The following is a 16151-nucleotide window of genomic DNA, read 5'->3' as shown; positions in this document are numbered from 1 at the left end:
AAAAAAGGATTCTATTTGTCATGCAAGAATACGAATTATATATTCGAAATTTTGCATTCAAGGTAACTTGAACATCCTACCAACTATGTTGTTAACATCATAAGAGAAAACAAGGTTCATAGTTCTTTACACCAAATAACCCATGCCATAATCTCAGATATAATCAGAGGAGTCATCCCATCTATGGCAAAAGCATATAAAGAACAACGTAGAATGAACATCTTCTACATATACTACACTAATCGCTTTCGTCTTTTTCTTCATGATCAATAGATCAAAAGAACAAATAGTGTTCAAAACATGCTAGCAAAGAATATCACACTTTGAGCATAATTCTACTCTGATACACCTTCAAGCTCAAATCGCTTCCCTCCCCTACTATAGTTTACAACCCCCAAATACAGGAGGAAAAATAAAAACTCAAATAGCTAGAATTTCTTTGAATTACTTGTGTAGTGTGTGCTATGGAAGGTCCAAAAAGCCGTTTCCATGTTCAATGTTTTGTGAAGAACCCTTGCGTCAAAGAGGAAAAATCGTACTCTTTTCCTGATTGTGAAGAACCTGAAGAAAGTGAGGATGAATTCTGTTGGCCAGCTACGGGCATACTGCCATTACTAGATATATTATTTCCCATTGCATATGAGCTGCAACACAAGAATGGAGTTAATGGCATGATTAATTGCCTAGTTTTAATAGAACACTGAAAACAGCCATAAATACAAAAGTAACATGTTTCTATTTCCATGGCACAGAAGGAACATGTGCTTGAAAACAAAATAGAGAAGAAACTTCATGTCTCTAGAACAAGTCAAAATTTGCATTTGGTCTGCCAAATGATGTAGTATAACATGTCAATAGACTTATCATTTACTACTTTACATATTCAACTTAAGAGAATTTATTGAAGCTAATCAATTACTCCCTCCATCCCAAGATATTAGACCCACTTCTTTTGGGCACAGGAATTTAGAAGGTGTTGTTTAGTGGTGTAAGTGGAGTTGGTAGTAAAATAAATTTTTACCATAAATAGAAATGGCTCAAATATGTTGGGACACCCCAAAATGGTATACGAGTCTAATATCTTGGGACGGAGGGAGTACATCATTGCAGACAACGGAAGTTTTTTTATATCCTACAGTGGTATATATTATAGTTTCGATGATATCTCACCCAGTAGAGTAAGAGAACAGTGGATCATTTTGGGTTAAAACACATTGCATATGGCTATATCATTCTCCACCATAGTGACATATATTACACAAAAACCATGAAAACAAATTAAAGCACTAGAACTCCTATTGCTTTCTTCCCTAAAACACACTTATGTAGAAAGTATAAGATAAGTAGTTGAATTTCATCAAAAGTAAGTAAAGTTAATCGATCACTACGTCATCTTAACTAGTACGTAGAAGTACATGAAGATACATATTCCCAAGATGGATCTTCCAGCATAATTAAGTACTCCCTCTATCCCAGCTAAGATGACACATTGCTTTGCTGGTACGAGATTCTAAGAGTTATTGGTTATTAAGTTTAATTGGAGAGAGAAATGGTTGGTGTAAGTATTGAATGGAGAGAGAAGAGAGATGAATAATTTAATTGGGGAGAGAAAAAGTGGTAGGTGTATTAATTGAAGAGAGAAACTTTCCAAAAATAGAAATGTGTCGGGACAGACTAAAAAAGGAAAACGTGTCATCTTAGCTGGAACATAGGAGTAGTAAGTTAACTCTATCCAAACCAAGTTCCCAAAGAATAAGTCGACTGAATATTTCACAGAAGTTTCATGCGCATACCTAGACGTTGGGAGAGGAAAAGAATTTCCAATTGGTTGAGGTGGTCCCATGTTTCCCATCTGTCATAAGAACATAAAAATAAGAATGTAGGTAAACCATACACCCATGTATACAGCTTACAAAGATACATCACCACAAATCACTTATTTTCTACCTGCATATACTTCACTACTTCAGCTTTCTGAGCTTCTGTCATAATCATTCCAGGGAACTGGTAACCAACATTTGGCCAACTTTGGTTGGGCAAATTGGTGCTATTAAGCCCTATTTCCTTGTTGTTAGAAGCTTTTGGCATTGCCCCAGAAGCATTAGATGCAGCAGCAATTAACAGCGACTGTTGTTGAGCTAGCATAGCAAGTTGTTGTTGGTGAGCAGTGAATGGAGAAACAATATTGGTCTGCAACATGACAAACCAAAAAGGTCATATAATGGACAACAATAATAGCAATATGAAAGTCTAGTTGTCTCTTAGATCCTCATAAAATTCTAGTAATTCTTATATTTTTGAATCTGGTATGAAATTATTTTATTTATTTCCTATTTTTGGGAGTGTGACTGGAAGAAGGGGGAGAGTTATATACATCTCAAGAGTCAGGAACAAGACATACCTTCTCAAAAAGAGACATAATATCATGTTTAACAGTTTTTTGGGAATTCACTGGCGTTGAACTAGGTGCAATTGATGGTGAATCCTTGAAAAGGTCTTCCATTTTAGAAGCCGCCTGTGATTTGCTTTCATCAAGTTTTGCTGGAATGGTCTTTTCTGTTGAAGATGACACATCAGCAGCTGCAGTTCCAAAGAAAACATGAACATCCACAAAATTGCAAAATCCAAAGATACTATATATTTCTTCAAGGTTTGAAGCCACCCCTCCCCCTCTAACCCACAAAAGATAGGAAAGAAGCAAAACATATCTGTAATCCAACAGCAAAACATGCAAGATAGTTGACATACATTGAAATCCTGCCCACATATCATCATCCCCTGAAGCTCCAGTAGTATTTTCACCAGAACCATCCATAGAAAGCATGTCGAAAAGATCAGTTGCATAATCAATTTTGGGAGAAGAGATCTTCTCTTCTACCAGCTTTGATGGTTCAGCAGGTGGAGCCGTCTCTACTTTCTGAACCACTTGCACGGTAACTGTAGCTGGAACTGGAGCTACCTATTGTCAGAAAGGCAAATAAGGACCCTTATCATGATATCATACATATTAAAGGGTGTAAATAAAAGATACTCCCTCCGCCCGCGAATAGGAGTCCCATTTTTCCATTTTAGTTCGTCCGCAAATAGGAGTCCCGGTTCACTTTTACCATAAATGGTAATAGGGTCCCACTAACTCATTCCACTCACATTTCATTTAAAACTAATATATACAAGTGGGACCCCTATTCCACTAACTTTTTCCCACACACTTTTCTTAACATTTCTTAAAACCCGTGCCGCCAAGAAATGGGACTCCTAATGGCAGACGGAGAGAGTATACTTTATGCACAAGCACAATAAAAAATATTAACGGAGTCGATGAAAATAGTGGCATCAGCTTGAAAGACATAATTTGTAGGGGATCAAAATTTCATTGCTTGTCCCAATATTAGACATAGCTAGAAACAAGATGACTAGTTGTTTTCTTCGATACCAGGAAGGTCAGAAACCTTATCCGTTCTATCATCACATATAAGCGTAGGAAGCTACATTGCTCAACCACGAATATTTTTGCTTGAGTAATCATATTGGTGAACTTCATTACAGAAACAATGAAAAACATTCCTAGAGAACTCGTCAACCCATTAGGAAGAAACTATATATAAAAATAAAACAAATGTACGCCAGAAGACATACTTGTTCTGCAGCTTTAGGAGGCACAGGCACACTCATCCTGGCAGCAGGAATGTTTTGTCTTGTACTAGGTGCTGGAACATTCTTCCTCTCAGAAGAATTCCCGGAACTGCTGGAACGTCCGTTCCCACTTCTATCACTAGGCCGTTGCAACTGTACAGAAACTTTTTCTTCAGTTCTCCTAGGAGGTGACTTTAGATTCCCATCCTTGGGTACCCATCTCTTCTCTTCATACCTTAATCGATTATAGCAGAAAAGACGCATAATCAGCTTGTGGACCCAGATATATGCAATACTGTGCTTAATGAAATATCTTCAGAATAAGAAACCCATACTTTGCACGAATGAAATTCTCAATCCCAACTCTATCGTAATTCGGGGGAAGCTCTGCCTCCCAGTAACTGTTTGCCTTTTCATTTCCCATGGCTACATTCACGATGGAAGAACAATTTTAGACATTGCTTACAAAATATAAAAAAAATCACCAAAGAGATACAGGTGTTGAATTCTTACAGTGGATAAATGCAACTTGTTCAGGAAGCCATGTGTCAAGTGTAGCCGATCTCACCTACAGAAAGGCCAACACAAACAATTAAACCACAAGTAGCAATCGATATCCATTACAACTCAAAAATAAGAGAAAGTATATTGGTCATATTAAAGAAAATTTTGTTATTACTTCCATGAATTGAAGAAAAAGATCCAAAAACATCAACCAGAAAAGTCAGGACTGCTAGGTAACCAAAACCTAGAAAATTTTGCTGTGTAGAAACATGCATGTAAAGGGCTAATCATTAATGCAACTGTAAGGAAAACACTAATTTAAATTAATGAGCCTGCAAAATATAATAAAAATGATTTCAAAATTCAAGGAAATAAAAACAAAGAATAAAAGTCCACATTATCATATAGTATATGAAACAATTAACATGTCTTCTAACTACAAAATACAAGTCTAGAGCAATAAGTCGGTCTTTGCCAACAGAAAATATTTAAAAATCCCAAATCCTTGCATATTCCACAATTGCATAATGCAGTAATTGTTTTCTATTCAGCCTTTAATTCCATTCTTGGGTATGTGCAAATTTATCAGTCCACAGACCACTAGAACTACGACAATGCAAATGATCTTCTTTCTATGCACAAAAACCTCTGGTGTTTAACAATACATAAAAATAAGAGAACCAGTTGAGTGAAAAGCACTCTAAAATACATGGCATTAACTATCACAGATATCCAAATATTTTTGGTTATTTTACCTAAAAACCACTATATAGATATGTTTAGAAAATATGACATTTTGCTTTAATCGATTCATGATTGTGAAGTGCAACTTTAAATAAACACAAAATTCAAATAATCTCATGGAGTGCTTAAAATCCTGTGCTGATAACAAAAAAAAGAGCAATCTATAGCTGAAATCATCAAGAAATGAAATAGATATTGCAATTATTGATGGGTAAACTACGAAGGGGAAAACCATGTATGTCACCTTTGATATGTGGACCCCAAGACTTCTGTGGATTCCAGAGCATTGCATGCATATAAATATGCCTAAGTTCACACTAGCCCATCGAGGACCTCTGTATTAAAAAAAATGAAAAAAAAAAAATTAACTAACTAAGAACAAAAGAATAAAAGAAGCCAATGATATGAAATTTTTATTATTTATGAAAAAATAAACTTTCCTATCCACAAAATGGAATAAGATGCACAATATCTCTAAACAACCTGTTTCCTTTTATTTCCAATAGTTAGTTGATAAAAAAATACGTGTATATTCTTACTTGCATTTGCAATCAGCACACTCCCTATTTTCGGGTAACTTAAGAAGTCCTTCCAAAATCTGATAGCACAGAGATAGTTGATGTCAGCCCACAGGAGGACAACAATAGAAGTGGCAAGGAAACACAGAATCCATCAGCTTTGGGGGAACAGACTTCTAATGAAGTCAAATATAGTTAATAAACGATTTGAGCATGGCATAAATAATAAAAGGCAACCCAGAAACCCAAAAAATAAATCCCTTTTGAAGCATAGGTAATGAAAAGCCCTTCTAAAAGGTTTATACGACAAGGCTGCAATGCATTACTGCACAATTTGTGAGAATTCTGTATCTCCTGCAACATCCGGATCTAAATTGTTGTCAATATAGTAATTTTAGTTTTCATAATTCCATCTGACTATTTACATCATACAAAAACTTTATTAGAAAAAATCATAGGAAATAACTTTCAGAAACAATAGAATCTGCAACCAAATTGACTTAAAACCATTACAAATTGATCAAATATTGTTCGCTCAAAACTAAAATAATATAGATTACGTAACTAGTTATCAAGCAATGAATCGCATGATTCAGGTAAACAAGGCAGAAGACAAGCACAATCTTAGTCATCAGCAACCAGCCTCCAAGCGGCATACGTCGCAAGCTAAAACAATCCAAATACACATAAAAGCTAGATCAAGATGAAAAGAAATGCATCTCTAAACTAACATCTACAAAAATAAACCGAATCAAACACAAAACAGTATTTAATCGGGTAAATACATCTGAAACAAAATAACTAACGACAGCTCCTTAGCAACGCGTATATCTAATCAATCATAGCGTAAAAACGCCGATTCAATCACCTAAAAACGCTAAATTGCAAATAACAGTAGGACAAATCCAGATTAGCAGAAATTTAAGATCAAAACGAAAACAGGAAACATTAAAATATAAAATCGAGAAACAAAATCGGACCTTCCTATGCTTGGCATTAAGCTCCTTGGAAACGCCGGCCTTCTCATTCATGGTGAAAATTGTCAATCCGCGCAGAGGAGAAGGAGAAGAAGGGCGGAGAGGCTAAAAGTGAAGGGCGGCGATGCGTTTCCTCTCCCTCTTCGACCGTCGGATTAGATGAGCGGAATATTGAATTATTGAATGAGAACCAATCGGAGAAAATTGGCACCGGCGTTAGGTGCGTTCGTTTCTCAATTTATTTATTTTCATTTTCTTTTTGTGTGTAAATCTTTTATGAATGTAACGCGTCCCGGTAATGAAAGGTCCAACTAATCCCCTTCCATCATTTGCTAATTGCATTCATTTTTACTACGAAACATACCTGTTTAACTAGGTTTGATTCACTTTTACATATCTGTTTAACTATGTTTGATTCACTTTTAATTATCAGATAAGTTACTCCTTATGTCTCTACGAATATACACTTTAAATTTAAATTTGATTTGAATTTTAATTAAAAATTAGTAAAGTAACAAATAAGCAAAGAGAAAAAAAAAAGTAAATAAAGTACTGTTAGTAGAGAATGAGTTCGGCTTCATAAAGAGAAAAAAGTTTTAAAAGCATATTCTTATTGGACGGGGGAGTAGTTTTCAAACCTCCAAAATTACGTTTTTTCAAGTTGAAGAACATTTACAACATGAGGCCACTCCCAAGCTAGGACTCTCGTCAGGTCATCATCCTCCTCCATTTCTATTCCAGATTATAACTCATATCTGTATACCCTCTCCCATCATCATTATAGGTCATCATCCCCCTCCATCTTCCATACTCCCAAGCTAGGACTCACATATCCTGCAAAGAAAAAACAAGCCAAGTGCAGTGACTAAAAAAACAAGAACTGCAGTGATAAAAAAAACAAGCCATATTCAAATAAATTTTACTATGCCATCCTTGTGTGTTAGGACACGTAGTAGATCATCCCTGACCTCTCCACGTGTAGATAAGTACCACCCAAGTGCAGTGAGGAAACTCCAAAAAGGTTCTTCTTTAAATCCCAAAATGTCAAGTTCTTTGAGCCCAAATAAATCAGTTCTGTCCTGTGAGTGAAAGTTGAAAGTTGGAGGTTCATCTTCATACGCTATATGGATATACAGGAAAACATTCTCCGGCATTCTAAACTTCTCCAACATATGCTTCAACTGGAAGAACCAGACGTTTGTAGGCTCATTGCATGTGACATCTAGGGTGCAGTATGCCTAGATCCTGTCTCGAAGTGATCAAAGTATGATATGTGGGTTGATAGACAGTTAAAGTGACGAATATTCGGAATATCAAACTTCGCCTCAATGACCCTCTGATAAGGCTAATTTCATGCATTGGTTATAGGGATAAATTTGGTGATTTTCTGGGTCTAACAAAGTTTTATAAGCCAGGTGTGTAGAGAAATCGCCAGCCCCAGGAAGAAGACAAAGATAGCTTGGAAGAAGAAGTTGACGGGAAGAGTGAGCGGAAGAATGAGGAGTTATTAGATTGAGGAGCATCTGATTGAAGGGCAAAATGGGAATCACAGGAACAGTCTAGAAGCTCTGTCCACTATAAATAAGAGCAGACGATCAACATGAAGATATCTCTCTTTTCATTTCGGCTCTTAGCTTAGTTTTTCCACTTTTCTCTACACACACTTAAGGGGAATCATTCTGGGGAGTGCACTTTCGGATCTAGTTGTGGTGTAACATCGTCTCTACGGAGGCGAAGATACAATCCTTACTGCTTTTCGCTTTACATTCCGTATTTCCCCGAGTTTTCGCTGTTCGAAGCTCAGTTATGCTTTGTTATTACTTCGCTAGACACTTCGCATTTTGCTGTGGATATTTCTATTTTGGTTTTGGTTATGATATTGTCCTTTTATTTGTTTGCTTTGGTGAATATTGTTGGTTGATTTGAGTTTGGAGTTTGAATTGCTTGGAGATTGTGGTTGATCGGTTGAATCTAGTTGAATCTGTGAAGATCGGAGATGGAAATGGTGTTTTATTGTTGTGGATGGCTTGGATCCGGAGTGGATGAAGCATTTGACATATAGATCTGTTCGTGTTTGCATGGTTATGATGTTTTGAATTCTATTTACTTGCTTGCCTTGTCTAGTAGTCATGGATGTGTGTTAGTTTTAGTCGTTCTTGGTGTCCATCGGTTTAATTTCGTCAGCCCTGTTTCGATCTTTTGCTTTGTTTTTCATCGGTTGTTTCGTGATAAAAATTAGAGAAGATGATGTCGTTGTTAGTTAGTCCATAGGTTAGTTAATTTGCAGCTTTTTCAGTCATACTATGCCGTTTTGGGAAATGGTCCCCACGTTTCGCTTTTCGTCTGTCTAGGCTAGCTCAGGAAGTCGTTTACCTAGTCAAGTAGTCTTTTCAATTACTTTTAGTCATTATGCATGTCCCTGCCTAGATCTAGTTGTTAGAGTAGAATATTTCATTTACCCAGTCTAGGAATTAAAGCTCAACCCCAAAATATGCGTGGCAGCAGCCAAAAATAGCTTCCAGGTCTTTGAACATGTTTTCTTACACATTTGTATCTGTGGATTCGATCCCTGCTTCCCTGTACTAATCTTTTTAGCTATAGCGGGTTGAGGGTTTTGAAGGGCGAATGAAGTGATTGTGTGCCCAACGACAGGTTACCCAAGATTCTCTGAGTTCCTAGACCCGGTGTCTAGTGGATTCTCTGTGGATGAGAAGTTTTTTAGCCCAAATAAATCAGTTCTGTCTTGAGAGTGAAAGTTGAAAGCTGGCGGTTCATCTTCATACGCTATATGGATATGCAGGAAAACATTCACTGGCGCTCTAAACTTCTTCAACATATGCTTCAACTGGAAGAACCAGGCGTTTGTAGGCTCATTGCATGTGACATCTAGGGTGCAGTCCCACTGCCTACCAGATCCTGTCTCGAAGTGATCAAAGTGTGTTATGTGGGTTGATAGACAGTTAAATTGACAGATATTTGGAACATCAAACTTCATCTCAGAACATCATACGAGTGTAGAGTTACAGATTCCATTGAACTGCTCTTGGTATTTAGACCACTCCAATCAAAATTGTCGTTAATGTCATATACCTCGAGCACCTTCAACCTAGGAAATGCTGGCCATACTATGTTCCTAACCATATTGTCCCCATGGTCTACTCCTATCAGCTCTAAGGATTGCACGTTTATTGTCCCCAAGGTCTACTCCTATTCACTGCACTTGGCTTAATTTTTCTTTGTAAATCTTTTATGACTGTAATGATTAAATAGGGTATGGAAGATCTAACTAATCCCTTCTATCATTTTCTAATTGAATTCATTTTTACTACGAATCCATCAATCAACATATCTTACTTTATTTTTATTAGGTTTGATTCACTTTTAATTATCCGATAAATTCATAATGTTACTGCATTGACTCTAAAGAATATGCACTTTGAATTTGACATTACTTTTAATGCAAAATTAATAAAGTAATTGTAATATCCCAAAAATGACCCTAGACGAAAAATGTTTTTCTAATAATAATATTAAAAACAATTACTACCACTATGTACTAAATGAGGTTGAGAATGTGTTGCTACATGGGGAATAATATAGATATTAATGTGACATGTTTATTTATTTTTAATAGAAGTACTTAAATATTTGTTTCTCATTTTGATAGTGGGCGCGAGATATAAATAAAACTGGAGAAGTAATTTTCAATGCTTTGTCTATGTAGAATAATCTAGAGAATGGTTAAATAAATGTACTAAACTAGATAATGACATTTGTCCACTCTTACCTTGAAAGGAGTTCATATAGGTAAAGAATAAAAAGATGTTGCTAAAGAATTCTAGAAATAAATTTAGCAAAATAAAGATCCTTCTATTTCCTCATTTTGGAGGACTCTTGGTTCTTCTTTCTCCCAAGATAAGAACATTTTTCAAATAATTTGTAGGCCATGTTTTCAAAGAGAATTAAATACAAGATCATGTCTTTGGGAGTAAAGATAAGTAGGGGTGTTACAAGTTTGGTATCAGAGCTAAAGGTATAAGCGGTTCAGGGAAGAACAAAGTCGTAGTTATGCACCTGAACTCGTCTAATCTTGTGAAATAAGGTAAAAATCTTCTTCTCTAATTAGTACGGAGTATTATTTATGTCTTCTAAGCGTATAGTAATTGTTAAATATATAGGAGTTTCAACTTGGATTGAGAGCGGGTCAAAGGTCGAAACTTTTCGTTTTCTTGATTCTTAATGGGTCTGTTCTTTTTTTTTTTTTAATTTGATGTGGGAGAAATAAAAATATATATATGAGACGCTGGAAAAAACTTTGGCAAATGGTTGAATGAGTTTCTCTTTTAGAAGCATGATGATTTTATGTTTTTTTAATCGATTGATGGAATTATGTTTGTATTAGAAGATTAATCATGAATTAAGGAAGAAATCACATCTTGAGAAGAAAGCGTTGAGTTGAACGAAAGCCTAAAGTTTAGAATGTAAGATTTTACTTCGTATACTTGTTTATGATTTGAAATTTTGAGTAATGGTGGAGAATGAGTTGGAAATTAAATTTGTAGGTTGAGTTAAAGAATATTTCTTGACAAAAGAATCAATATGGGATAAGATCATAAGAATGATGTAGAATATAATATAGTAATCACACTCTTTAACATTATACAGAAATGATAGAAAACTTGGTCATTTATTTTGATGAAAATTTTGATCACATTGATGAATCTAAGGCAGAATATAATTTTGTTAGAACTGATTATAAATTGATCAACCTCGCAACCGAGTTAGAATACATGTTTTGCTGATAATTGAAGTTATGATAAATAGAAGGAGAACTATGGATTATACAAATATGGAATTTATTTGCATAATTAGTTTAGAATGTGAATCTGGAACCAGAATAAATGTTGAGCTTTGTAAAAAGTGATTTTATATATAGTGGAGACAAAGGTTATCAAAGTACGAGACATATCTTTTTATATGTGACTGATATAGTGATTGTGCAGATTCAGTGACTCCATATAAATCAAATTTCGGTAGCATATACTAATCACTTAAAAAACTTGTTCCGTTATCCAAAATAATGTGTGATTTTTATGATGTTATGTTCTCTTATGTGTGATATATTTGATTATGTGTTAAAAATATGCTTAATAAATTATACGCATATGGTATTTTATGATTTGAGTGAAATTAATGGGCGATAATTGCTTGAATTTAATTCTAGTTGACAATAATATGAAAGTGGATATGTTGTGATCTGGAGTAGGACACTCTGCGTTGATATTTAATTTTCTTATTTAAGTTAATTATAATGTTTATATGCTTATTGATGTACTTAGTGCTAATAATATGATTTGGTATGAGCATTATTTGTTAAATATGAAATAGGGTAATCGATATAACTTTCTAAGTTGAAGCACAATTTGTTTTGGTTGATATATGTAAAATAGATTTTGATTTTATATGCAAGACAATTTATGGTTTAAATTGTAGGATCACGGTAAACCATGTAGTATAATCGCTATGAATATGATGATTAAGTGGATAACAAATGAATGTAATCGTTTATGTCTTGTACCATGTGCTTAGTTGATATCATTGGGTATAGTTGTTATATTATATGGTATGATGGAAGGAAATATTATGACTATATACGGTGTGATGGGAGGAAATACTAACTGTCATATAGTCTGACGGGGAAAAGTGATATGTTATGTATGTGTGATGGGAGGAAATGCTAAATAATATATGATGTGATGGATGTAAATTACAATGTGATACATGGTGTGATGGATGGAAAATACAATGTGACACATGGTGTGAGGGGTGAAAATACTATGTGATACTATATGGTGTGATGGGATGAAAAATGTTATGTGATGTACATGGTGTGGTGGAAGGAATGCGATGTTATATATGGTGTAGTAAGGAGAATAATATTTTCTCTTCGGAGCGTCTGATACGATTTGCTCTATAGAGCATCTGATCTAATTAGCTCTACGGAGCGTCTGATATGATTTCCTCTTCGTAAGGGTCTGATGCGATTTGTTCTATGGAGCACTTAATCTGATTATCTCTTTGGAGTGTCTGATAAGATTGGTTTTTCTGAGCGTTTAATATATTGGTTGACTGCATTGTAAAAGGGGTGGTCTGTGTGGCATCCTCTCGAGGGTAATAGTCCAGCATGTATTTGTTGAAATTGCACCTAATCAAGTATACGATGTGGATTGACTACTATGTGTTATAGTTGGTAGCTATATGATGTGATTTGGTAGTTAGACCATCTCCAACAGTATTGCAAAACCTAAAATGCAGTAGAATATTACCTCCAACAGTACTGCAAAACCAATCCTATTATAGGTTTTTGAAGAAAAAGTACCTATCTTTAGATTTGCTCTAAAAGTATACCAAAAACACTTTTCATATTTTGAGTTATTGCATTCAAGTCCAAATCAATTCATATTTATCAAAATAGAAGAAGTGAAGGAAGAGAAATTAAAATTTCAGAGAATGATAAACTTACAAAGAGAAGCAGCAGCGGCACGGAGAAGATGATGTGATAATAACCTAATTTAATCTTATTAATATTTGATAGTTATTAAATAGTGGGCTGACCCATATTAGTATTATATTATTCAACATAATTGGAAAAAAAATTATTTATTACGGAGTTAACAAAGAGCTGTTCCAATATAGAGAAACAAAAAATAGTTACTTTATTCAAATTTATTCAAAATTGCCGTTACTTTATGCAATCAAATATAACAAAAAATAGTTAAACATTAGTAATTAAGGGGTGCGTTATGTTGCTAACTATTTAAGTTGCTAACTCTGCTAACTCATCAATACAATGTATTAAATATGTCAACACGGTGGCATCAAAATGTCAACCCATAATATCAACACATTATATTGAAGTTCAACAAAATTATGTGTTGACATTTTAATGTCATCGTGTTCACATTTTTAATACAATGCATTGATGAGTTAACAAGTTAGCAACTTAAGAAAGTTAGCAATTGATCACACCCCTAGTAATTAATATGTGTACATAATATGGAAAGTCTAAAATAGGGAAACATAATTTTATGTGGGAACAATATGTGAAATTCGAACATTGAGTTTTAGTTATTTTATGTGTACGTCGTAGTATGTTTTATGTACTTATGGTATTTTTCTGAATTTTAATTTTGAGTTTTAGTTATTTTATGTGTATATTGTAATATTTTTTTATAGTATTTTTATTGTATTTAAATTTTCTAATTTTCTAATTTATTATTTAATAAATAATAGAATTCATATTTAGTTATATTAATTAATAAAACTTATACTATATCATTTAATTTAATTTAATTTAATTTAAGATATTGACAAAGTGTCATGGGGTTGGTGTGTAATTTAGATAAAATATATAGGTATGATTGAAAAGTATAAAAAGTTAGTGGATGAAGAATATTCTTTTGGGTTTGAGTTTAGTGTAAATGGTTGGAGCAAAATATATTTAGTGTGACATTTATACTAAAATGAGTTTGAGTATAATGTAATGGTTGGAGATTGCCCTTTTATTGTGTAATTTGGTTGATATATAATATGTGTGCACGTGAAATTATGAGATCTAGGTTGAGAAAGATATATGTTACATGAGTTGGTGTGATATTGTATGATTATATGTGCAGGTGAAGGTAATTTGATCCCAGGTTGAAATATTAAATTATGGAATCCTATGTGAAAGGTGAATTGTGTGATTAGTGATTTGACATATATGCTTTTGCAATAGGTACTTTGATTAATAATTCCTATGAGATGATTATTCACCCTATATGGGTTGGTGACATTAATATGGGTTATTCCTATGAGATGATTATTCACCCATATAGGGTTGGTGACATTAATATGGGTTATCGGTAACCCTGTGTGGGTTAGTGGCACCATCGTATGGATTGTTGTTGATGGATATAGTTATTTGTTGAGACCATATATAGAGTTATAATTGTTAAAGGGGATAAAAATTGTTGATTATATTGTGGTTATCGATGTTAAATTTTATGCTAAGTTGTTGATACTAGAAATAACTATTGATGCTACTATAGAATATTTGTCAATATTACTCGAAAATAGTTAATGCTATGTGCAGTGACATAAAATTGAAATATGAGTTTTTAGGATTGTTATGGATCGAATTAAAATATTAAAATTATACTTAGTGATTGACGAATGGTTTTTAACCAATTTAAATATTGATTTTGACATCATATGATTTTGATAATATTGATTTTAATAGCATATGGTTTCGATTGCATGTGAGAATGAATTTTAACTCGTGAAACTTTATGGTATTGAAATTGTGGCATCTCCTATTCTGGGACGATTTAGGGGACATTTGTCAAAATGAAGATACACTACACAAATATATGTGGAATTAATAGAATGTCATATGAAAATAAGATGCCTTTAGGCTAATTGAATCGATAAAATTCGAGGACAAAATTCTCCTAGGGGGGGTTGAATTGTAACATTCCAAAAATGACCCTAGGTGAAAAATGTTTTTCTAATAATAATATTAAAAACAATTACTACCTCTATGCACTAAATGTGTGTTGCTACATGGGGAGTAATATAGATATTAATGTGACATGTTTATTTATTTCTATTGGAAGTACTTAAATATTTATTTTTCAATTTTGATAGTGGGCGTGAGATCTAAATAAAACTGGAGAATTGATTTTCAATGCTTTGTCTATGTAGAATAATCAAGAGAATGATTAAATAAATGTACTAAACTAGATAATCACATTTGTCCACTCTTACCTTGAAAGGAATTCATATATGAAAAGAATAAAAAAATGTTGCTAAAGAATTCTAGAAATAAATTTAGCAAAATAAAGAGCCTTCTATTTTCTCATTTTGGGGGACTCTCGGTTCCTCTTTCTCCCAAGATAAGAATATTTTCCAAATAATTTGCAGGCCATGTTTTCAAAGAGAATTAAATACAAGATCATGTCTTTGGGAGTAAAGTTAAGAAGGGGTGTTACAGTAATAGAGAGGTAAAGAGAAAAAGTAAATAAAGTACTGTTAGTGGAGAATGAGTTCCGCCTCATAAAGAGAAAATAGTTTCAAAATTAGAAGGTTCATATTCTTGTGGGATGGAATAAGAGCATATTCTTATTGGACAGGGGAGTGACTCAACTTTATTTTACCCAAATAATACCCGCAAGTGTACGGGGCTATCGTAGCAAACAGCAAGCAAGAGTATATCGTATCCCACAGAGACAATTAAGTGTAAACCTAAGTACCACGAACCAATTTCAACTACTATCCAGACGATCGAGAAGTTTGGTTTTAAACTAACAACTACTAAAAACATATAAAAACAGAGATTAAAATAAAACACTTAAACAAGAGAACAAAGAAACAAGTTGCAGATAAAGATGAAGAAATATGCAGAATTCAAGGATCCGATGCACAACTCATAGCCTAACCCAATTGAAATCGATTTACCATTTAAAGTCTCCAGAATTGTTGAATCAATCACAAATATAGATTAAACCCCCTCCCGAGGTGAGAAATCCGTAGATTAGGTGTAATAATTGAAGTCCCCTTCTAATTCTTAGACCTAACTCCTAATAGTTCGATTAGATTAAAGATCCCACTCAAAACCTCAACTCTCCCGAGTTTTATTGAATTAAGGTGTGAATAATTCTTCTTTCAAGGTTAAATATTTCATCTCCCGATTAGTCTAAGAAACCCTACACTACCAATTGGTGATCAAACAATT

At 33.9% G+C, this 16151-nt stretch overlaps 1 protein-coding gene across 1 annotated transcript; it reads right to left on the bottom strand.

Moving 5' to 3' along the window:
* Positions 1–197: 197 nt before the first annotated feature.
* On the bottom strand, positions 198–6642 carry LOC125215004 (ADP-ribosylation factor GTPase-activating protein AGD5-like). The gene is made up of 11 exons (XM_048116274.2): positions 6380–6642; positions 5421–5479; positions 5126–5216; positions 4147–4201; positions 3969–4059; positions 3637–3868; positions 2749–2959; positions 2402–2580; positions 1948–2190; positions 1794–1852; positions 198–644 (listed from the first exon to the last, which is right to left on the bottom strand). The coding sequence occupies exons 1-11, from the start codon at positions 6428–6430 to the stop codon at positions 494–496; spliced, it is 1422 nt and encodes a 473-aa protein (XP_047972231.2). The 5' UTR covers positions 6431–6642; the 3' UTR covers positions 198–493.
* Positions 6643–16151: the final 9509 nt, after the last annotated feature.

The sequence above is a fragment of the Salvia hispanica genome, chromosome 3 (assembly GCF_029641045.1).
Source record: "Salvia hispanica isolate PSC_SH4W2 chromosome 3, Shi_PSC_v1, whole genome shotgun sequence".
In the NCBI taxonomy this organism is placed as follows: domain Eukaryota; kingdom Viridiplantae; phylum Streptophyta; class Magnoliopsida; order Lamiales; family Lamiaceae; genus Salvia; species Salvia hispanica.
The sequence above is the reverse complement of the archived record's forward strand: the minus strand, read 5'-3'. Positions and strand labels throughout refer to the sequence as shown.

Bases quoted from the DNA above. Each gene is read 5' to 3' on its own strand.
- LOC125215004 (XM_048116274.2), bottom strand. From the start codon at position 6,430: ATGAATGAGAAGGCCGGCGTTTCCAAGGAGCTTAATGCCAAGCATAGG. The intron at 5,480-6,379 runs GTCCGATTTTGT...CTGTGCTATCAG, and splicing joins TTAATGCCAAGCATAGGAAG to ATTTTGGAAGGACTTCTTAA. The intron at 4,060-4,146 runs GTAAGAATTCAA...TCGTGAATGTAG, and splicing joins ACAAGTTGCATTTATCCACT to CCATGGGAAATGAAAAGGCA.